We start from the raw sequence: 24976 nt of genomic DNA on the forward strand, positions 1-24976 counted from the left end.
AGGAATACACAATATGACTCTTACCTGCCCTGGAGGAACTTAACGGTCCACTGTATGCACAATCGTACACACACAATCACACACACATACAGGAAATTTCCAAACTCTTCTCAGTATGGCAAATCATGACAGCACAGCAGCTTGGAGTACTGAACCCTGGGAATCTCTATCCTGGTTCTCATTGAAGCAGGAAAAACACCAGAGGCTTCTCACATAGGTTTTCTTAACAGGCTGTACTTTTTCCTTGATCTGGTTTGACCCTAGGATTCACTACCAACCTCTGCCTTGATTTTTCCCAGGTCCTGGTGTAATGGGATGACTTGAAAAGGCCTTTTTTTGGTTCCCACAAGTGCCTCTTCAACCCCAGCCTACCCTCTGGAAAGGAATATGAAGATCAGAATGGAGTCATTTTAAAATGGTGCTTCCTTCAAGAGCTCAGATATAAGATTTCTGTTAATGTGTTGAAATTTGTAATGAAAACAAGCCCAGAGGGAAATAATTCCCATAGCTTCTGGATGCATAAAAAGGTCAGGATTATTCTCTCTTAAGGAAAACAGGGCCAGTCATTGCAGTGGATAAGAACCAACCCAAGTCAAAGGACCCACCCACAGTCTAACCATCTTGCCATCAGGCTGAAAGCAGCAAAAGCAGTAGAAAGACCTGAGGAAATGCCATGACCAAGAAGCAGAAAGATGATTCACTGGTATGGAAGAGGCAAGTGTGGTGTCTTGAGAAAGTTACTTAATACATTGAACTTAGGATGAGAAACCAAATACAGGTGCATTAAATTACTCCACAAATATTTATTAAGCATATATAAGGGTGTATTAGTATTTATTGCTGTATTAATCTAAAACTTAGCATCTTAAAATTAGAAACATTTATATTGTCACGTGGTTTCTGAGGATCAGAAGTCTAAGAGCTGCTTAGTGGGGTAGGTCTGGCTCACAGTCTCTCATGACATTGTAGTCAAACTACATCATCTGAAAATCTTGACTGGGGCCCAAGGATTCACTCCCAAGCTCATCAAGGTGGCCATGGTCTAGAGACCTCAGCTCCTCACCATGCAGGCCTTTCTGTGAAGCTGCTCACAACAGGGCAGCTGACTTCTTTTAGAGCAAGGAGTTCAAAAGACAAAGAAAGAGAATGCCCAGAAGGGAAGGCTTGATATCTTCTGTAGTCTGACATTAGAAGTGACGTACCATTAATCTGCCATTTTCTATTGCTCCCACAGACCAAACCTGGTAAATTGAAGGAGTCGAATATGCAAAGATGTGAGTTCCAGGGAGTGGGGATCACTGGGAGGCCATCGTAGAGGTTGGCTACCACAAGGTGATACAATCCTCAATCCCTGAACCAGACTATTATACTCCCAACTTAGACACTGTAGAATTCTAAGGCTTTATTTATCTGAACAAAGACATTTTTGTTGTCATTCATTCAACAAGAGCAGAAAGGCAAAGATTTTAGATGCAATCTAGTGACAGTGCAAATATCCCTTTCATTTATTACGTGGTCACCTGGTGTTGGGCAATGTGCAGACTTTATACCAATTACCACTGGGCTCCAGGCATCCCCAAGAGCAGGGATTTTTGTGCTCCCAGATATAGGAAAAGACCAGATGGTCTTTTCATGTCCTTTCCAGACTAGGATAGTTTTTCTTCTTCCCCCAGACCTCCTTTTAGTATTAATTTTACTGTAGGTCTGCTAGTAGCTCATTTTATTTATTCTGGTTTGTTTAAAGTCATTATTTGGCCTTAACACTTGAAGGATATTTTTGATGGGTATAGAATTTTAATTTGGAAAATTTTTTCAGAACTTCATAGAAGTCATTCCACTCTGAAGTCTTCTGGGTTCCATTATTTCTTAAGAAAAGTGATGGAACTAATTTTTTTCTCTCTGCTTACATTTAAAATTTTCTTTGTCTCTTGTCTTTGTTTCTTGTTTTTCAGATGTAGCAGTGAAAGCCTAGGTGTGGTTTTCTTCTGCTTCCTTCTTCTCAGAGTTTACAGGAATCACTGACTCTGTGGGTTTCATGCATTTTGGAAAATTCTCACCCGTTACCTCTTCAACATTGCTTTGGTTCATTCTCTCTCCTCTCATTCTGGCACTCCAATTATACAACTTTTAGACCTATTTACTGACTCCATACATATTTTCTATTGCCTAGATTTTTTTTCCTGGATTTTTGTTATTTGGTCCTAGTAATATTTTTTGAAATATGTCTTTTTAAAAAAAAAGAAATATGTATGAAAAACCATCAAGATGTTGAATAATGTTATCTTCTCCTTGAAAAGATTCACTCTTTCTTTCGTAAACCAGACAGATTAGGGTCTATCAACTTCTGCTAATTAAGTACTTAGCTGATTTGAAGTATATTTGCAATTATGGTGAGGAGTTACCACTTTGGATTTATCTCCACCATCTGGAGTTCCCAATAAAAGCCTCAGATGTTTATTGAAGATTTTTCTACCTGCTTGGTCCTGAATCCTAATCCTTAGCCCTTTAGCATTAGGGCTAACACTAACAGCATTTTCTTCTGCTTTTCAGAGTCTAGGTTTATTCATCTCTTACCATAAGCAGTTTCAGAATTTGGCAAATCCTGATGGGTGGGGAGCCCTATGGAGTGTTGGGATTAGTTCTCCAGCCCTGTCTTCTCATTGTTATTCTAATTCCTTAAGCATCTGTTTTTTTGTCTCACCAGTCCTACAAGACTATTAAAACCTCGATGGTTTCTCTGACTCTCAGTAGTGCCTCCTACCTAGGCTTTTTGTCTCAAATCCAAACTTGAAAAATGACCTGAAATTAGAAAGTCACTCAAAATGACAACTCACCTCGTATGATTCCCTCTTCCTTGGGACTTTGTCTCCTCAAGTCCTGATTGGCTTATCAGGTCTTAGTGTCCTTCAACTTCTCTAATCCTCCTGCTATAAACTACTATATTATAGTTGAAAATAGAAGTCTACAGTGTTATTTAAAATTTGGAGAGTTAGACCATAATTTTATTTTATTTTTATGAAGGGTAAGAATGGAAACATGCAGCTAGGGTTTGATTGGTAAATGACAGGAAGATTTTTTTTCAAGATTTTATTTATTTAAGAGAGGGAATGCCAAGCCCAAGTGGCCATAGGTGCAGAGGGGCAGAGGAAGAGGAGAAGCAGGCTCCCCTTTGCACAGGGAGCCCAATACAGGGCTTAATCCCAGACACAAGGGATCATGATCTGAGCTAAAGGCAGATGCTTAGCCTACTAAACCACCCAAGTGCTCCAATATTGGGAAGATTTTGAAGATGTTAATGCCCAGTGGTTGCATGACTGGAGCTGCATATTACATAGAGTTTCCTGGCAAGAGTGTATGGGCTATAATAGAGGTGACAGAGGCAGAAAATGGAGATACTGGCAATTATTTCCCTACCTCTTGTATCTGCTTGGGAAATAACCCAACATTTTAGGCTCCTATTCCCTGCTCTAGAAAAGTCAGAAAAAGGTGTTCTTCCTACAACAGTGAGCTTATGAGTGCCATCTCCTAACAGAAGTGATAAAAGGTAGCTGAGGGATAAAAATAAGGACTTTGAAGCCAGATTGACCTGATTTAAATCCTATCTCTGCTACTAACTTTATGAATTTGGTAACATCACAAAATCTCTGAACTTCATTTTTTAATCTGTACAATGGAAATACTAATACTGCATAGAGTTACCTTTTAGGTTAAATTGGATTTTAGGATCATGCTTGTGCCAGGATTCAAACTCAAGCAATCTGGCCCTGGAGCCAAGTATTTAAGTCCTACAATATACTGCCTCTCTAAGAATCAGAGATTGTTGTTGAAATTCCCTAAGTCAAATATTCCCAAAGGCAATCTGCTTGTGCAGGTCAGTTTAGGGGCAAGAGGGATCTTGCACAGTCATCCAAGTCCTATGGTTGTTCTGGCTCATAGTTTCAACCAGATCAGAGATCAATGGCTCCAAAGATGGACTCTTTCAGGAGGTTAGAAAACAAGGCTTTGTCCTGTAGATAGACAAACTACCATCAGACTTTCTGATAAAAAGTCAACACCTTCATTGGTATGAGTTAAGTTTGTTCTTACTCAGGATTTTGTCTCTACTTGTCCCAGAAATGAATTGTAACCAATGCCTTAAAACATTCCACAAGAGAATGAAATGAGCTTCATCTATTTGCCAGGACAATTCCTTTCCCTCATTTCCCAGCTCCCCCATCAAGTTCTTCTTGGCTTCTTTACATTTTCCCAGCACCAGGTAAGATTTTCCTATAAGGAGGGTTCCCTGGGTGGCTCAGTCAGTTAAGAGTCTGACTCAATTTCAGCTCAGGTCATGATCTCAGGGCCCTAGGACAGAGCCGCATGTAGGGATACATGCTCAGTGGGGAGTCTGCTTAGGGATTCTCTCTCTCTCTCAGTCTCCCTTTGCCTCTCCCTCTACTTGTGATCACTCTCTGTCTCTCTCTTTCTCTAAAATAAATAAATCTTTTTTTAAAAGAAAGATCTTCCTATAAGGAAATATACTGTGATCGGCAAGTTTTCACTCCAAGGTTCTACTCCTCTTTAACAAGAATAAGATCCCTTGCAACCTGAGAAAAACTAAGCTTCTAAAGACTAAGTCAGGGGCAGCTCTGGTGGCGCAGCAATTTAGCTTTGCCTGCAGTCTGGGGTGTGATCCTGGAGACCCAGGATCGAATCCCACATCAGGCCCCCTGAGTGGAGCCTGCTTCTCCCTCTGCCTGTGTTTCTTCCCCCCTCTCTCTCTATGTCTCTCATGAATAAATAAATAAAATCTTTAAAAAAAAAAAAAGACTAAGCCACATGCTGTCTGTTCTCTGGCCTCTGAAGCTTTGCTCATGCCTTTACCTTTATAGGAATGCTCTTGCCATTAGTTCCTGTCACCATCTATCATCACAATTGCCTTAACTAGTACTCTTCATTTTGCAATCAAGAGAAAACTCAGAAATCTAAAAGAAAAACTTATGCTCCTATAACAGAAGTCCAGTGGTAGGAGGGCATCAGGTACAGCCCAATCCAATGTCCATAATATCATCAGGGATCTAGTGTCAGTTCTCTGAAATTTGGTTTGTGCAACCCCTCCTCAATGTAGTGACTTTATCCTCAGGCTAACTTTTCCTTTATGGAAGGAAAGACATAGTTGCAGTAATTCTGTGATTCACATCCTCACATCACACAATCCTGAGGAAGAGAGTTCCAATCCAAACTTTCCCAGAAAAATCTCCTGAGACTCACTCTGAGTGCAGCAGGTTATGTCATAGAGATAATCCTCATCAAGGATATAGAATACTCTGATTTGCTCAGCTTGGGTCATGTGCTCCATACCTGGAGTTCAACGAGGAGCTAGTTTCCTCAGAACTACATGGATCCCCAGTGGAAGTCGAGAACCTCTAGAAAGAGAGAAGAATGCATACACAAGAGGGATTCAAAGGAATCCATTACATTATGAAATCCAGACATCTGAGAGGTGAATCTAAATAAAGAAATAAATACAAAATGGATAACCAAGGTAGAAAACTGATAGCAAACATTTAACACACTTAAATTTAGATCTAAGACTAAACAACTTTGGAGTCTGGGTTTTTATTTTATCAAAAAGCATAAAAGTATTTAAACTTCAGTGATATGAAAATGCAAAAATATTAATCAAATGAGTAAGTGGGGGAAGGGAAATATGAGGGAAAACACATGTGAATTTTATCATCTTTCAGAACAAGGAGTCAATCAATTCCATCTAATATGGGAAGAGCCCTGGATGTTATACACAGCTGATGAATTATTGAAAACTACATCTAAAACTAATGATTACTATGTTGGTTAATTGAATTTAAATTTAAAAACAGAAAAAGAAAAAAAATCTAAAAACTAGAATGGAAACCTGTACCTTTAGAAAACATAATTCCTCCAAGGTCAATATTCTTACTTTATTGTCATCAACTTAGGAGTATCTTTTTGAGCTAAATATTTCATATTAAAGAAACATTTATTTGAATTCAGAGATCCTTTTCATTTCTTTTGCTTCAAACTGAGTTCAAGTCAAATTGAATGTTTTTTTATTGTTAAATAATACTTAAGATCACATTTTTTATAAAATTCTGTCTACACACCTATTTTTTTATTCAGTAGCTAATATATGAATATGGTTCAGATATAGAGTTTTACAATGAAAAGTCTTGTTCCCATATCCTCCACCCTCCTAGTTCCCAGCTCTCAATCCATTTATCTTTTTATTATTCTAGAGACCCGAAATAGTGTCTACCAAATGTGTACACTGGTTATTTTGAGGTTGGAATTTGAGGAGTTTTTTTTAACTTTCTTTATATATATGTGTGTGTGTGTTATCTGATATATATCTTAGTATATATCTAATATATAATATATGCCTTTCTTACTATACGTAGTAAGAATATATATGATTAAACATCATTTTTAAAGTTCTGTTAGACATTTTTAAAAGTTATATTAGACATTTTTAAAGTTATATTAAAAATGAAAATACTTTCTCTCCTTCAATGGCCAATTATATCCCACTCTTGTGAAGGCTTTGCAGGTGGTCGGCACTAGAAATGACCATTCTCTTCTCCATCACCCTGTATCCTATATCCCTTACTTTTTTTTTAATATTTTATTTATTTATTCATGAGAGATACAGAGAGAGAAAGGCAGAGACACAGGCAGAGGGAGAAGCAGGCTCCATGCAGGGAGCCCGATGTGGGACTTGATCCCGGGTCTCCAGGATCATGCCCTGGGCCAAAGGCAGGCGCTTAACCGCTGAGCCACCCAGGGATCCCTCCTGTATCCCTTACTTGGCACCACTCACACAGCACACACACATTCTCTGAGACCACCAATGTTTGTAGACATGGAATGCGTATCTCCTACAGGAGCTCCCTGGGAGTTCAATCTGTCATTCCACCGTTAGCATTATTAGGACCAATCAGACTCAAGAAAAGACTATATCTCTTGTGAGTTTTGAATCTCAAATTGCACTTAATGCCTCAGGGACCTGTTTGTTTTTTGTACTTTTGGCAAAATCCCACTTCCTGTTTCTAAGAAAGCCTACTCAACAGTTGAGACTTCACTTCCTTTAGTAGTGCTTCCTTTAGTATCTTCCTTTAGTAGCTTAAGAATTCATGTGATAGAAACATCATTGCTTGGGAGCTGGGTTCAAGTCTTAATTCTGCCACTTGGCCAATGATGTAATCCTTCTGGTCCTCACTATCCTCATCCCAAGGGAAAGATGAGAATAATGATATTACCTACATCATAGGATTAAATGAGATTATATAAGCAAAGCGTATGGTACTTTGCCTGACACAGTAAGTACTAAATAAATATCAGCCATCACTGTCACTGATGAGCCATTTCCCCAGGGAGCAGCCTCACTAGGTGGAGACACAGCTCTTAGATCTGGAAGGATGGCTTCTGCTGAAACTGCCTACATATGTCCAGGGATCCAGACTCTACTGTCTCCACTCCCTTCCCACTTCCATTGTCCTATAAAACCACCAGAGACACCTCCATGTTCACTATAGCAACCCCACCCATCCCAGGGCAGAATCATAAACATTTTTTTTTTAATTTTTTTTTTTATGATAGTCACAGAGAGAGAAAGAGAGAGAGGCAGAGACATAGGCAGAGGGAGAAGCAGGCTCCATGCACCGGGAGCCCGATGTGGGATTCGATCCTGGGTCTCCAGGATCGCGCCCTGGGCCAAAGGCAGGTGCCAAACCGCTGCGCCACCCAGGGATCCCCAGAATCATAAACATTTAAATAATATTTGGACTAGACTCAAACTTATTTTCATAAATTCCTGGAACTTTCTATTTGAAATGACTCCGGAGATGATCTAGTCCAACCTGCTAATTTACAAATAAGTAACCAGAGCAAGAGGGTTTAAGAAATTTTCCAAAGGACCATGGCTAATTGGTGATGAAGCCATGATGGGATTCCAGGACTCATCTTCTTGTATTTTCTTATCATTGATCACATATCACATTGCATGTAATATCCAGTTATTTGGCTGTCTTCCCCATAAAGCATAAGCTCCAGCTTAGGAACTCCTACTTGTTCATAAGGAAGTTGGGCTGTAAAGTGAGAAGTTAAGTCAGTTGGCCAAAGTCACCCAGCTTATAGGAGAATAAATGAGGTTTGGAGCTGGGGTTGCTCCCACTCAAAAGCCTATGTGTGCTTTTTACTCTGTTGGCCTGTTTTCTAGTCCCAGTACCTTCCTAAAGAAAACATGGACATTGATGGAGACAGCACAGTAGAATAGAACTGGAAGCAAAATGAGCTCTCATACTATCTACAGTGTGAACCTGGACCTGTCATTTGATTTTATCTTTAGTCTGTCTTGTGTTCTGTGGCAGCACCTGGTACACCTTGGCTGTAATCATTATGGACTTGGAAACAGGTGAAGTACTTTTTCCTCTGCCCATCCTTTACTTCTTGCTTTCCCTTTCACAGGCAACCTCAGTGGAAAATCCAACATGGACTCGGGATCCTATGTATCCCCATTCAGGTGAGACGTGTCCTCAGGTCAAACTTAAGAGATCACCTCTGTTTTCACAGCTTTGGCAGGGATCACTGACTCTATCAAGTGTGAATACACTGTTTGTTTTCCTTCTTCTCTTTCTGTTTGCCATTGGAAAAGTCCATTAATGCTGAATGACATGACTAAACAGTCAAGGGGAGAACAGTTGATGTGTTAATAACTCTTAGGTAAATACCATTTGTTATTGTCACCACTGAGGCTTTCAGAGAGGTGGCACTATTCCTGGTCCAGGACTGTCCTCTTGTCAGCCCTCTGTCTTTCAGCAACCTGGAAAGACAGGTTTGGAGCGGGAAGGAGTCTGAAAGGGACTGTTGAGGAAGAGGAAGGAAAGGTATGGGAAAAAAATGAGAACTCTGAAAGAGACACAGAGTAAGAGTGAGGAAGGTGCGTGCACACACACACACACACACACACACACAATGAAGCTGAGAGGTCAGAAAGCTGATGATTCCTTGGATCTTTCACTAGATTCTCTCCTCTCCTGTGCTCCTTCCTCAGCAGTGCCAGGAACCTTTGCATTTATGGTTCCTTAGCAGCTCTAACTTGGTCTCATCTGCTCTTCCACTAACATCTAGGATGTGTGGATTTTTTTCCTCCCAGACCTGGCTGGGCTCCAGGCAGGAAATGATATTGACTGGATTCAAAGAATCAGCATAAGAAAGTTGCATGACATCACCATGAAGGCAGAGGAAAAGGAGCTTCCTTGAGGAGGTCCCCATGTTGGAGATGGAAGATTCCTGTGATTATAAGAACCCATAACATGGGATTGCAAGGATTCATGATTCACCTCCTAGCTAAAAGCCTTGACTTTGGGTCTATGCATTAAGCTCTCTTTGTCCTTAGGACAGGGGTTCGCACCAAATGATCTTCTAGCTCTAAGTGTGATTAGGAAAGGCAAATTTTGAACTGAAATCTGCATGACTGGAAGTTGCCAGCCACATGAGGCTCAAAAGCACATTTTAGGCAGAGAGAAAAGCTAAAGCAAAGTCCCTGAGGCAGCAGTGAGTTTGTCCATGACCTTCAACGGAGGATTTTCAGTGACTTGATATGAACAGAGGCCAGATCATGCTAGTTAATAGAAGAGATTTGATTTATAAGGAAAAAGCCAATGGGTCAACTAATGATTCGAGAAGTGAGTCTTGGAAAAAAGGAAGAAAATGGCATTAGTGTTATTTGTAGCAGACAGTGGGGGTGCCAACCGTTCCTACTTAAGGACTTTTCATTTCCCCACCAATTTCAGTGATCTTCCCACAATGCCAGTATTCTCAACCAGAAAGCCACATCCTTGGAACACTCATATTAATGACTGTAGGGTATGTGTGGGGTTTGGAGATAAGAATAATAAAATCCTCCTACTCCGAGACTCCACTGACAGCGTCAAACTTGTTTGCACTCGCAGATATTGTCACCATTCCAGCAAACACAGAGATATTTGCTTTGGATCTTTATTTTTATTGTTCTCTACAATTCAGGGTCACCTTTGGTTTCTAAGGCTCACCGGATCTAATTTCAGCTTGGGTTAATTTTGCTCACTCCCCTTTTCACCCTCACCTCCTCCTCACAGTCACGTTCTTGAGCACACAAAATGAAGCTGCTCAAGTCGTTCTCTGCTGTCTGATAGATCTTTCTCTGATTATGAAAATGTTCTACAACTGCACTGTCCGGTAGGGTAACCACTAGCCCTTTGTGGCTGGCCAGCACTTGGAATGTGGATAATGTGATTAAGGAACTAAATTTTCAATTTCTATATTTAACTCATTGAAACTTGAGGTAGCCACATGGGCTAGTGCCTGTAGTTTGGGACGGGTCTAAATAGCTAAAATCCAGGAGGGTTCACAAGTTCCCAAAGAAGAGTCACTTGGCAAGTTTGCTGTGATTGCTGAGAAATGCATCCATGCAAATAATGCCCAGGGCAGGGAAGGAATTTCTTCTCAATGAGAAAAAAAAAAAGGAATATATTCAAAGTTGGCCAAGTGTGATGCGCTTGAATATTATCAGCATATGAATTTGGCCCAAACATGAAAATACAGTTTCTTCTAAGTCAGAAAAGTAATCTCTACATATCTTCATTTCCCTGGGAATCTAAAGGGTGCTGATGTCATCAAGTCTGCCTTGATAAAAAAAAAAAAAAAAGGTCCATTTTACACATGTTTTGGGAAGTTAGGAAGACTTTTCCCTCTCTTATAGATGCATAGTGCACACCATCTTCATAAAGGCTCTCAGAATTCCTGCAGTAAATAACTCCATAAGACATTGCTTAACTCAGTATCACTCCAATATATTTAACCATGAAACCGTGTGTGCATGTATGGTGCAACGCTAGCATTTTGATGAACTTGAGAATATTAGAATTAAGAATATGGGCTTTGAGGGTGCCTGGGTGGCTCAGTGGTTGAGTATCTCTCTTTGGCTCTGGTTGTGAACCCAGAGTCCTAGAATCGAGTCCTACAACATGCTCCAGGCATAGAACCTGCTTCTCCCTCTGCTTCTGCCTCTGCTTCTCTGTGTGTGTGTGTCTCTCATGAATTAAAAAAAAAAAAAAAAAAAAAAAGAATATGGGCTTCAAGGGAATGAGAAAAAAAGAATATGGGCTTCTGGGTGAACATGACAGCTTTACTGCTTATTTCTAGCTGTGTGTCCCTAAGAAAGCCACTTAACCTTTCTGCCCTTGGTTTCCTTCATTTGAAAATTGGAGATCCTATCTATATATCAAAGACTTGTGGGAGGATTAAATGTAATAACGTAGATAAATCACGTATCACAGTTCCTGGCATCAAGTGGGTCTTTCCCAAATGATCACCTATTATTATTTTCATATTCTTGTTTATGAAGTTAAGAATCGAATGACTGAGACTTTCTGGGCCACAGGAGAAATATGTTATGAATTCATAGAGCCTACCTACTGCCTTGAAATATTTGTTAAGTATTGTATGGGGAGCCTGAACGTGAGTGTGAGCTCTTCTACCTTCTTTTGTTCATCCTTCAGTAAGAATGTATCCTCGTCGTTGAATGCCTCCCTGCAATTCGTTCTCAACACTACAGCCGGAACAGGGTTCTTTTAGACCAGAAGTGAGAGCATGTCACTTCTCCATGGCTCCCCACTTCACTCAAAAGAAAACCTGGAGCCTTCATAACATTCTCCATGTTCTATGTCATCTCACCTACCAGTGCCTCTTTTACATCATTTCCTACTGTTGCTTATTCTGCTCTAGTGAGTAGACTTCCTTCCTGCACCTTGGACATGTCAAGAACACATGTGAAGAACCTCAGGAACTTTGCACTTGCTGGTCCCTTCAGTAAAGTCTTACTCCCTGTTACCTGCTTGGCTCTTTTCCTTACATCCTTTGGGCCTTCACTGAAATGTTTCCTCCTTACGCCTGCTGAAACTTGCATATATCCCTACATACCCCAGCACCCTCTACTCCTCTTTGCTCTACATTTCTTTACTACACATCTAATATTTGCTTGTTAGTGTTTTGTTTCTTATCTGCTTCCATCCAGTGAAACATAAACTTCATGAGAGTACTTTGTCTCTTTCATTCTTATCATAGCTTAGTGTCTAGGATAGTGCCTGACACGTAGCAGATGCTCAATAAATGCTTATGGAATAAATATATGCAAGAAGTGCGTGCATTCTGTCGCTATAGGCCAAGTGCATCTCCTCAGAGCCCAGTTTTGGATGGTTTGTTGAAGCATGAAACACAATTACAGCCTGGTCTCTAGGGTTTTTATTAGTGTGTCCTGGGACCCATCAAACAAACAAACAAAAAAAACCCATACTTTGAAAAATATAATTCTTTCACAAAACAAAATAGTTTGAATTTCACATAAAGGGTAAGATTTCAGATTAAAAAAAAAAATAGTGGCAGTAGGATTGTTTCCCACAAATTCTGTTGACCCAGAAGCCAAGTGGGAAGAAAAGCAAGGATTATGTAGATAGCTACAGAAAGATTAATCCCAGTTAGGCTAAACTTGTGAAGGCTCATACATTTCAGTGGTTCCTAAGGCACAGTCTCAGTGGGTTTTTATTAAGTGCTCTAGCTTCTATTCCAGAAAAGGAATCCTGAGAACCAATGCTGAGGTTAATTCAGTTCTGATATCGTGACTGCTGTGCTGTTCCTTCTTTCATACCGTATGTGTCCATGCATTAGGGTCGCGTGGAACATCTCTTACATTCTGTATAATTAAAGAAGCTCCTCACATATATGGCTCCATGCTGTGGAGTAGGCACAGTAGGCACTCAACAAATGCTTTTTTTAACGATAAAAGAAGATATATAACTGCCTTTCCCTCTTACTATTTTACCTTTCCTTCTATTTCATACATTTGAAAAACAGCACACTTGCAAAATTAAGATCTAATGTGCATGATTAACCTTATCAAAAGAACCCTTTTTTTTTCCAGAAAGACAAATATGTATATAAATCAACCCCAAAATACTAAAACTTAGAACTGCTTTACACTTAAATAGCAATTTACATCATATAAACACATTCATAACCTTCATTGGTTAAAACAGGTCAAAGTTCCATCACTGGCTTCTTGTACCAGATAAATCTCACAGCTCCCATTTAGGCAACAGAATTCTCATCCAACATATATTGGCTTGTAGAACCAAACAACCTGTCTGGTTTCATTTCAGGACAAGTAGGAAGGAAAAGGAAAAAGTCTCACAATAGAATCCTCATATAATAGATAATATGTCCTTGACGTTTTGGCCATTGTGCTCTTATTCCAATGAAGAAATGATCTACATCTTAATTATGGATATGAAGAAGGCTTCCAGAAGACATTCATTCATTAGTCAACAATATTTACCAAGGACCTAGCCCATGCTAGGTGCTGGGAAACTAATATGGATAAGATATGGTCCCTGCCTTCAAAGAGCTTATAGTCTAGCAAGGCAATAACTTTGAAGAAGGACCAGCATGTTCAAAGAAAAACTCATCACCTGGTCTGCCCTGTTCAGAAGGCAAGTTCAAGAAGCTATAGGTGTATGTCTCTGGCATCCAGGGCCTTGTTCCAATTTCGTCAAGTCAAACATCCAGGAGCCTCAGATTGGTGTGAGTCTGGCAAAGTCTTAGCAACACATTTCCTGCCTCAGATTCCCATGAAAATGGCAAATTAAAGCCTCACCCTTAAGAGCTCAAGGAGACCAGGTGTAGAGACCATGTGAGCAACCAGCACAGATAAGCTTCTTGAGTGAGAAGCTGTGAGTCTCCATGAGAAGGGGGGCTTCACCTGATGCTGGCTTATCTCTGGGATTTTGCTCTCCCTTGCAACACCGTGGTGGGAAGTATTCTGTTCACACCCCAAGTTGGCATGGCTCAGTTACCTAGGGTTCTCCAAGTCACGAACAGCACATAGAAAATGCATCAACTCAAGCCAAGACAATAGAGAGATATGCTGAAAACTTAATACTCTAGCCTATTTAAGCAGGAACTGGGTGCCAAGAAACCGTCACTTTCAACAAATAGCACAATCTGTTAATTATCTGCAGAGCTGTTCCAATCGGTACTCCCCAGATTTACTTACTACCTAGCAGAAATTGCTCTTCCATGGGGAGGGTGCAAAAAGAGCCAAGGCCAGTTTGGAGGACTATGAGAAACTTGCAGGTTTGGAAGTGGGTGAACTCAGGGCAGGATCTAGGCCCCTTAGATGATGAAAAGGAAAAGCCGGGGAAGAAAGAGCAGGAGCGAATCAGCAGGTGTCCCTAAAAACTCCACACAATGCAGATGCACACAGACATGCAAACATTCATGCATTTGCACCAATTCGGATATTTGGATGTTTAATTTGTTCTGGGTGAAACATAATAAAACGCTGGGAAAGCCTCAGAGTTCTTCAGCTCTGCTTGGAAAGCAAGGTGTGTCTTTTATGCAGGCATGTCTCAGGTCTGTGTTGCTCGTTGTTATTTCTCTCAGTTCCCTCAGTAACTGTTACTTGACGACACTAAACAATACCTATGTGGCGGTGACCAGGCCAGGCAGAAATAAAAATGACTTAGTTATACCTTCAGAAGATCATCTCAGTACATTGGCGCCCCAAGGTCACCATCCATAACGGTTCTCATTATAACCAGGACAATTCTTAATTCCTACTTCCAACTTCCTGAATACATTACAGACACTTTCCAACCTTTGACTATGAATCGCCCTCCTTCACTGGCTAAGACACCAGGGTAGGTGCTCCATTAGTCAATGAGATTAGTTGTCCTTATCCCCATATTATTACTCAAAAGATACAGGGGCAAAAAGAGGGGAGAAAGCTAGGATAAGGGGAGCCAAAAAAAGTGCAAAAGGAATCTGGGTATTTAAACTCATTTTCAAAGTGTCTACAGGCTCCCGTTCCTCCCAGACTACAGGGTCCAGCGATATCTCCAGGTACCCCAGAACAATTCCATTCCACTGAAGAAATCCCCAACTTCTTACTGATCATAGCCCCTGAGCTAAGCTCTCTGTTCCTCTTCCATCTTACTTTCTTTTCTGTCTTAGAAAAAAAAAAAAATATATATCCTCGGGACACAAATCTAGGTAATACACCATTCACTTTGGAGAGTCTAGATAAGACAGGAAAGAGATTATTCAAAAGAGGAAAGCCTTTAAGAATTAACATCTGCAAACATTTTCCCTGGAGCACACACAGTCTCTCTGTCTCTCTGTCTCTCTCTCATTCTTTTCTCAGCATTTCCTTTTGCAATGTATTTTTTACTCTGCTTTGTCATTCTAGTGAAACGCCTTCTATTATAGTTCTTGCTATGTTACTATGCTTAACTTCTCTGACTTTGGCTTTTATCTGGTCTCCTGAAAATTCCCTCTAGATGTCCCATTTCTGAAATTCCCATTGTTCCTAACATTTTAAAACTTAAAAATCGGTTGACTTTGAAATCTTGCTTTTACTTCACTCTAGGGACTAAAAGATCTACACGTATTTTTGTTACGAGAGCAAATCACCATCTTCATCTTGAGGGACTACCTCAGGGGTTCTCAGTCAAGGACAACTTTGCCTCTCAATGGATATCTGACAGTGTCTGAAAATGTCACAACTTTGGGGACGAGAGTGCAACTGGCATCCCATAAGTAAAGGTCATGGATAATGCTAAACATCCTACAATGCACAAGACCGCCAAATAATGCACAACAAATAATTACATGGGCAATAGGAATACAAGAGCAAACTCATCACCGCCTCCTTCTTCCCATTTATTTTGGTACAATTGGGATAAAAACAACCAAGGCTAGACCCTCTCTTAAATACCTATAAGTGAGCAGAGATGGCAATTGAAGTTTTTTTTCCCCCAACCATTGAAGAGGGAAGGAGAGAGACAGCCTTGGCATCAGGTAAATCATTCTTGAATGAGTAGAAAGCCCTCACCATTATTCTTGCTGATTTAAGCATTGCAAGTCATTGTGATTATGCAGTGATTATAGTCCACTTGGATTTTGGAAGTCTTCATGCTCCACTCACCAGCTCCCAAAGGTCAGGTTAAACTTCCCAGCATCCTCGGGTTCATCCTATCAATCTCAGACCTTGAGTTCATCCTAGCAACCAAACCCACCTGTCTTGATGAGGCCACGTGAACGCTCATGCGCAGAGGACACATCACCTTTTCCTAATCATTTTGCATATAAAAACATTTAATGCCCTCTAATTTTTTTTTCTTTCTTTTAGCAAGAAGCACAAGGCTACGAATCCTGCTCTTCTTGCTGTGGAAAGGAACTTCACAATAGAGGCAAAAACAAATCATGACCACGTACAGCATCATATTTCACAGAAAACTGTGTACGTTTGTTCCCCATATAGAACATACTTCAAAGTAACAAAATAATTTCATCAACTGTAGTGTTCCTTCTTCCCATTAGAAGTGGATGTTTTTCCCTCTCAAGGTACATAAATATCAGAGAAAAGTAGTCCTGGGGATACTTATGTCCAGGAGTTCTTGACTTGCTATCATTTGGGGAATGTTTTGGTTCATGTTCAAAGGGTTGGCAGGTTCAGTTTTCATTTTCTCGCCAGCCACGTGCATTCTTCCCAAATTTATATACCAGCCTTCGTCCATCTACACGTTCCAGAATTTCCCTTTTGTAGTAATATCTGTAACAAAGGACAGTGCATAAGGTGGCTGGTCAGACTAAGACTGCCAGGGCAATAAGTGGTCGTGGTCGGGACTGGAAACTCCTCACCTCATCGCCCGGCTGAGTTTTTCATAGGTCATGCTGTTGTTGTTTTTCTTTTTGCCCCATAGCTGAGCCACAGCCTCTGATTTCAAGAACCTGAAGATGCCCTCAGACCGGTCTTCCCACTTGATTAACCCTGGGTTCTTGTCTGGGTTCAGGAGGATGTCGCGGATAAATTCCCACAAGTGAGTTCCTCGTGGATCTGAGGACAAGTTGGAAAAGGAATTTATGAATGGCCTAAGTCACAGCAAAGAAGGCACAGAGGAAGCCTTGAGTAGCAACATCTTCCCTCAAGGAGAACGAATTCATTTTTCCCCTCTCCACCAGCAAAGTCAGATCACAGACTCATCAAATCTAAAAAAAATAAGCTTTTTAAAAAATTTAAAAATTAAAAATTAAAAAATAGGCTTTTTGAGAATGAAATAGCATACTTTTTTAGTTTATACATCAGGAAACTGAGACACGGAGAATTTAAGTGATCTAACCAAGATCACCCAATTAGCTAGTGGCAAAGCTAAGATTAAGGAATAGGTCGCAGACCTCCTATGCCAGGGGGTGTCTCTTTTAATTACTGTTGACAAATTGCTCAGGATTCCTTGTAATCTGCCATTTCCCTGAAGAGCAAATTTCAACCACTTTCATTTAGTACCTCAGCCCAAGTACACCACTCTTTAAAAAAAAAAAAAAAAAAGATTTTATTTATTTATTCATGAGAGACACAGAGATATAGGGGGAGGGAGAGTCCCTGCTGGGGAGCTGGATTCAGGACTCGATCCCTGGACCCCGGGATCACGCCCTGAGCCAAATGCAAACACTCAACCACTGAGCCACCCAGGGGTCCCCCAAGTAAACCACTCTTACCCAGTGACTGTACTTCAGTCCAATGCACAACAACAGGACTCTAGAACATTAAGTCCTAAAATATATTGGGACGGGATCTGGTAGGAGTTAAGGGGGGCAATTTGAAAGTGAAGCAGCTACTCTAATCAGATTAGCAACCAAATCCTATTTCACTCCTACTAGCCCTGTGCTACACAACACCTCCCCTCTATTTGACGTGCTGTGTTCATTCAATTCTGTGGAATGGCATGGAGTAGCAAATAGTAACGATGTTCAATTCCAATAATTTGTAGATTATGCCATCCTGATTTCTTTCTGAGCCCTCCCCTCAATGTCTCTGAGGGTTCATATATTTTCATAAAGTTTTATTATTGGGGGAAAGACAACTTCCAAAGGGCACTGTTGAATATGAAGAGTAAACACTCATTTCTTGAATCAATAACTCAGCAAAGGTAGGAAGCCAAGGGTCAACAAGAGAAAAAAAAGACTACATTTCAGTTGTTTCTATCTTCTCTTCCCATCCCTTTTTCTGGAGAGAGGGAAATTGTTAACCTCATGCCTACAAGAAGTTCTCATTCACTGGGTGTCTCAGTTTTAGAACAAATAGAACAGCACAGGGAAGAAATATCTGGTGGATCTCCACTTTAAGAAACTGCAGAGTGGCTTACTTTGCCAGCGAGTGATGCCCCCACTGTCTTATCCTAAACAGGCTGGGATAAAGAAGTGGAGGTGACAGGCCAAGGCGGTGTTTGCCTAAAAACTGGTGGTCTCCAGGGACACCCACCCTAAAAGGAAGGGGCAACAGCCAGCCAACTTACTATGCTTTTTGGTGTGGGATTTTGCAGGGTGCTCTTGCTCCTTTTTCATCTCAGGTGACTCTGCTAAAAGGAAAAATGAGAGCTGCTTAATTCACCTATTTCCTACAGTCATCATTTCCATTCATTCATCCACTCATTTAGCCAATATTTATTGAGCACCTACTATTTGCCTGGCACTATTTGCATATGTGATATACGAGCAAAACAAAACAGAGAGGCTAAGTACTATGAAGAAAAATCTTACAGGGTAAGGAATGGGGCTAGAAGAGGGAAGGTGGGAATAATTTGCAATTTAATATAAGGTGCTCACAGAAGACCTCTCAGAGCAGGAGACCAGTAGATGCGAGAGAGACAGCTAGCCATGCAGAGAGCTTGCAGAAGAACCGTCTATGAATAAGAATAATAAACGCAAAGGCCCTGAGGTCAGTATGTGTTTGGAACATTTCACGGAATAGAAGGAAGCCAGCATGACTACGAACAAGGGGTAGAGGCTGAGATCAGTAAGGTTTTGTGGGACTCTTTTTGGATTTTTAGCTTTTATTCTGAGAGAGATAGGAGCCATTGAAGGATTTAGGTCATTGAAAGAAGTTATGTGTGTGTGTTTCTTTACATAATACAAAATGTAAACATTTATAACAAAGAAAAATGGCTTTTAAGCCAGAGGAGTGCCCTTTTTTGGCATGCAAAGTTACATTTTAATCAGTCTGACAAAGGGACCATTGACTGGCCTGAACTCAGTACAGAGGGCCACCAGTGGACTATGGAAACTCAGATTAGTTTAACAAATGACTCATTATGGTAACCCTTGTGAGTATCACCAAAGAGAAGATGTCAGAGGCAGATCAAGTGAAATAAAACTTCTTAAAAAGAAAAATAAATGGTCCGGCAGTGTGTGTGTGTGTGTGTGTGTGTGTGTGTGTGTGTGTGTGAGAATGGGTACGTCAGGTGTTGGGAAGACCAAGGCAGATGTTACCAAAAATCAGTCATCACCAAAATCTAAGAGTAATCTCCCAATTTGAATACAGAGTAGTCCCTCAATGCAAGTCTATCCTGCTAAGAAACTGGGCCAGTAACACACCTCTTCAGTGCACAGTAATCAGGGCTTCCTAAGCTAGGGTTCACTGGCTCCCGTGTGGCCTTCAAGGGCATTATGGACTGGCTGAAACTGCACGCAGATGGACGGGATCCATGGCATTCATTTAATTGTCAAGAGTGGTTCATTAATTTAATGTTCATCAAAAACATTAAAAGAACCATTAGCTCCTAAATCAAGCGGTTACGAAGAATAGCTACTGTTCACTGAGCACTTACTATGTACCAAACACTGGGCTAAGCTTTTTACAGGAATGCACTCACGGACTACACTCAACAACCTTATGAGGTGGGTACTATCATGATCCAAAGGTCTGTGGAGTTGCTGAGGCACAGAGAGGTCGGGTGACTTGTCCAGAGGCACCCAGCCTGAGCGTGGAGCCACCATGTGAACACACACAATTTGCATCCAGAGGCTGTGCTCATAACCACCCTCCTGTGCCATTTCCAGAGACGATGGCACGTAACAGACTTCACAGAAGAAGCCTTCCCTGCCAAGAATCAGGTTCAGATCTCCAATGCTCTCGTTAGTGGGAACCAGTAATTCCAACTTGATGATTCTGTTTTCCAGCGTGCATGGGCACATTCAGCTACAAGAGCGCCCAGCTTGTCACGACTCAGCATTCCCGGCAGTCTCTGCAAGCCACGAGGGCAGGAGGACAGGGTTTTCATAAGTGCTGGTTCACGGAGAAACCTCTTATTCAGGTGAAGAATCTGTCCCCTGGCACTGTCAGCAGGAGAGCCTGCACCTGACTCGGGTTTCTCTGAAACCTGGAAGGGCGAATTCGCAGGAAACGCAAGGAGACTCCACTCTCTCTCCCTGTAGGTTTCAGGGTGAGGTTGCGACATCCCATCAGGATGTGACAATATTGCGACAGGTCTGGCACCCACCCCGGTTTCCAAGTGATACATCACTCTGACAGGGCCACGTTGTTCTGCAGACAAAGAGTGGCATTTACCCAGTAGGCCACAAGCAAAGCTCTTTTTCCAGTGGCATCCAGGAGGGATGGCGGCCCATGATTTCAGAGCCAGGACTGAATTCAGAAAACCCCAAGCGTTGCTGGGCTTATCGGCCCCCACCACTGTTTAGGGGTTCCCAGCTGACACAGAATCAGTCACACTGGGGGTTAGGGGACCTTTGCAAATAAGACGGGATCATGGACCCACTGCCCCAGAAACGTGCACATGCGTGTGCGCTCGTGACAATCTGCAAACTGCTCCCGGGGCTTAGGCTCGCCTGAGTCCCTGGCCTCCAGACTGCAAGACCCCAGACCCGACAGATCGCGGGGGAATTTTCTCTGTGAGATGTCGGCCACTTATGCAGCCAGCTTCCAGAAAAGAAACACAGCTGGAAAACCAACGACACCCCCGGTACAAAGGTTTCCGTCCCAGCACAGGGGAATACGCAGCCAAAGGCAAAAGAAAAACTCGGGTTTCTTGCAGCCTCCTCTCGGGGCCCAGCTGCGGAATCACCCACAAGAAGTCCTTTGATCTGAAGCCTCACTTTACTGCGATGGCCTCTCCCCCTGTGTCTTCCCCTCGCCCCAAAAATAAAAGTCACAACCTTTGAAGTGAGCCGTGTGGTTAAGTGATTCATTCTCGTAAAGGAATGGCCTGCTCTGGGGAAGTCGTGGGGCCCGGGCTTTCTCTCGCTCTGCTCCCAGGCACGGCCGGCCAAGGTCCAGTCTGGGCAAGGGGAGCACCAAGCCACAGGTCGGTGACGCAAGTTCCAGACTATGACTTCAGCTAAGCCGCTTCGCAAGAAGCAAAGATTAGAAGCATTTGCATGTGATTCAGCTGTGAGCCATTCCTTTACGGGATATACAAATGTCCGTGTCCTACCAGGGCGAGCCTCCCTAGCTCGAGGCTCGACAAGTCAGCGAATAAACACGTCGGGCCCGAGCTGGCGTGATTGGCTTGGGGACTATCGGGCCCATCACGAACCCTGGCAGCGGCCACTTTGTGACCTGGGCAGCTGACACAGAAGTCCAAACAAAGCCTTTATCGCAGAGGGCATCAGTGTATGCTGGGCCCTGCCTTCGCCTGGCTTGCAGCTTGCATTAAAACGTAGAGAGAGGCTTAACTGCACTCGATTTCCTGGGAACTAGAAATCTAAAGACTCAGACAAATGGCAGAGGTCCTTTTTTTTTTTTTTTTTTTTGAGATGGGTGGTGTTCTGGTCCCATCCAGAAGAGACTAGGCCTTTCTGGAAGGAACGGCCCCCTACAAGGCTGTAATGGACTACCCCTCTGGAGGTGGCTGAGGAATAATGACTCCAAAGAAGCTGCCAGCCCCGGATGCCAAGTTGGTTCTATCAGTAATAATTCTGGTCAAGGTCCTGGCTGGCTTCCCCGTGTCAGGGTCGTAGGACAGGATCAGAAGGCCGGGGGGTCGGGGGAGATGGGGATCCAGGGGAGTAAAGAATGCAGATCTGGAAAGGCCTTCTTAAGGGTTGTTCAAAAATGGAGTAAGGGCACCGTGAGTTCTCTGTTACTGGAAATAGAAAAGCAGAACTGGCCCCTAGGGATTCTGAGATTCTAGAAAGTGAGTCAGGATACAGAAGAGAGAAGGGTGGCGGGGCTGTGAGAGCAGGAGAGCTGGGACTATGGCTTTTGATGTTTTCCAGGTGCCTCAGGACCTACCAACCCCCGAGGCTCAGGAAGTGGATGGTGCAAGTTTATTCTCAGCTGTAATCCTTTGCCATAAGCCAGAGACCCAACCAGAAGGACACGGGAGGCGCCACCTTACAAAGTGTGAGAGGAAGTCAGGGTGCAATCGCCTGGTTTCCTCCTCTCTGAAAGCCTCAGTCTTGACTGGGTGGCAATGACTGCTGCAGAAATTCCCCCCCCCCCTCCCCCCGATTGGCTCAGTTCCCCCAGAACGGCAAACCCACTGCAGAGCCTTTCCAGTAGCTGATATGTTTCCTCAGTTCAACTTAGAGTGACACAGAACTCTGTGGCCGCTGGGGGCGGGGGATGTAGATAAATAAATTGGCCTTATTCCAGATTCTTCATCCCAGCCCCGCTTCACTCAAGGGGTTTGACCCGAACAAAACCTCAAACCTCGTTATTTCGTTTCTTGAAAGCACAGACAAGGTGAGGTTCGGGGCGGGGGGCGGGGAGAGGCTGTACAATCCCAAGTTCTTTCACAAGCGCTCGTTTAAATCCCCAATCCTGAAGATGCCCCAACTTCAGTTCCGGGAAAAGAGCAATTGACTCATGACAAGTCTAAGCTCCAAATTTCACAGACCCAAGCAGATCTACGAGTTCGCATCCAGGTCAAGGGACACCACAATACCCTTGTGCGCTCATTCTCACAGGGCACGTGCCAATGCGCCTCTCCGTAAGGGTGGGGGGTGAAATACCATCCGAAAGCTCCTCTCTGGACTTCCGACGGATCAACCTCTCAGGGGAATCTTGTGTAAGCGTCAAGGACAACCCCGGGGTGCACCCCATTATAACCGAACACAACTAACATGAACATACTTCATGAAGCGCAGGTGGTCTGACTAATCAGAGAGTCCTAATGAACCATCAGGGTGAGGCTTAAAAGCTGATCTGTGATAACCAAGGTTCTAGAAAGTTCTGACAGCTACCCTACTACCCAGCAATCATCACTGCAGTTTCACTGATCTCTGAAGGCCAGTCTTAGGTATTCTTTCTCTAGAGTCAGACATAGCGTATTGAAAATTAAACATAGCCTTCTTCCCCCAAAAGTATACCCAAGTCTGAATAGTTCTATCAGATAATGTCCTAAGAGTAGGTTTTTGCTAAAAAAGAGTTTTGTTGTGTTGTCACTTGGTTTCACAGGAAGACCAACACCTTTCCTAGAGGTTTCCTTGCCGGTCATCTTCAATGCACAGATATTAGCTCAAAAGCAGATCTTTTAAAAAACAGTTAACTCCATTTCTTTCCTAATCTTTTCACGAGAAAGGCTCTAACGGAGTGGAAACGTAGGGTGTTGTAATTCTCATCAATCCTCAGTCAGCACTTGCACGAGGCACGCTCAGCCCCTGATGTCAGGATGTCACTTACCCACAGGAAGGTGACCCGTGCTTGTCATGGAGATCTGGGCCCGGCAGAAAGTCTTGCTGTCCAACAAATCTGCAGCAATGAAATGATGAAGGACGTTAAGAGCCCCCTCCTTACACTATGACTCTGTGGTTGTTAGAAAACAGAAGAAGAATGTCCAGGGCCCTTAAGTGTTGGGGAGTTAGTTACCTACTGTGCTACCATAGTTGGTGTCATATAAGTAGTTCTCTTCTTTCCAGGTGTTCATGATGGAAGGGTCTACAAAAGATAGAAAACGGGAATGATCAGCAATCATCTTTCCCTGGGTGATGAGTTTGCATCTTCTGACTCACAGCTCATCAGAGAGGTGGGTGGTCCTCAGAGAGAAAGGTCAAGCTTCTGCCTCTACCACATGTTACTTTATAAGATTGTGAACTCATTTTTTCTCCCAGTGTCCTGTGGGAAATGGGTTTGGTTACGGCCCCCACCATGTACTCTACACCCATTGCCTCTTTAGGGAACTGAGGGAAGTTAACTGCAGTGAGACCTGTCCTAGACCAATGCTTTGGCTTCCAGGCAATTTTCCCAGGATGCACACAGTGGAGGGAGGAGGGAGGGGGAGCTCAGGAGCCTGGCATCACCTTGTGTTCTACTGTACAATCACCAGAATATTTTTATATTCGAAAAAGAAAGAAATTGTTAGTGACAAATAATTCCTAATTCATGAGCGTTGTCCTAGAAATATCTTCCTGGGAGCATTACGGTTTCTTTCAGGAAAGTCTAGTCAGTCTTATCATGGTTGTCTTCATGACTGAAATTCCGAAGTCCCCCCTTCAGTCGGGGGACAGTCCCTGCCCCTTCAGGAGTTCTCCAATTAACTTATGGGATGGACATAAAATTCTCAAAACAAAACAGAGGAGAAGGAGAAGAGAGTGTCACCAAATCAAGCAAACAACTTTTAAGAGTGGGGCCCCATTGCCTCATGTTGGACAAGAAGCGTGCACCCTCTCCCCCTCTCATCCCACTCCTGCAACATGCTGTGTAAGCATGTCTGACTCTTCAGATTCCAGATTCAAAGGAAACTCCCGTCCACCTACCCCAAATGAAGCCCAACTCCTACACAACCCCCATGTCTGGGCTGATCTCCAACAGAAGCATTTTCTTTCCTGGCCAAGAGCTCTGAGACCTGGCAGGAGCTCTCACCTCTCCCCACCAGGAACTTCCTGCTTTCCCCTCTTCACACATGGAAGCTGCCCTCAGCTCCCCTGCTGTCTGCATTCTGAATTTCAGGGTCAGGGTGGTAAGCCACTGGCCTGAGTTACATTTTGTTTTTATAGCATAAATAGTATAAAACCTGACTCACTGGCTAAGTCCTCCTGTTTACGACATAGGGATTTAGCTGGTATTTTAACTAATAGCTACGTGTTTGGGCACCCCAAGCCCAATCTCATGGGGTTACACCCTCCCTCC

At 42.7% G+C, this 24976-nt stretch overlaps 1 protein-coding gene across 3 annotated transcripts in view; it reads right to left on the reverse strand.

Annotated features, from left to right (window-relative positions):
• Positions 1-12279: 12279 nt before the first annotated feature.
• Positions 12280-24976, reverse strand: part of EHF (ETS homologous factor) — a 42300-nt gene continuing 29603 nt past the window's right edge. For 2 of the 3 annotated variants that reach the window (XM_038563042.1, XM_038563044.1), the window contains exons 5-9: positions 23717-23785; positions 23531-23599; positions 18405-18467; positions 16753-16948; positions 12280-16663 (exon numbers count right to left, since the gene is read on the reverse strand). In XM_038563042.1, the coding sequence (XP_038418970.1) occupies positions 16564-16663; positions 16753-16948; positions 18405-18467; positions 23531-23599; positions 23717-23785 (497 nt within the window). In that variant the 3' untranslated portion in view covers positions 12280-16563. The remainder of the gene's footprint in view (positions 16664-16752; positions 16949-18404; positions 18468-23530; positions 23600-23716; positions 23786-24976) is intronic. The other variant, XM_038563043.1, reaches the window with a different exon arrangement.

The sequence above is a fragment of the Canis lupus genome, chromosome 18 (assembly GCF_011100685.1).
Source record: "Canis lupus familiaris isolate Mischka breed German Shepherd chromosome 18, alternate assembly UU_Cfam_GSD_1.0, whole genome shotgun sequence".
Lineage (NCBI taxonomy): Eukaryota > Metazoa > Chordata > Mammalia > Carnivora > Canidae > Canis > Canis lupus.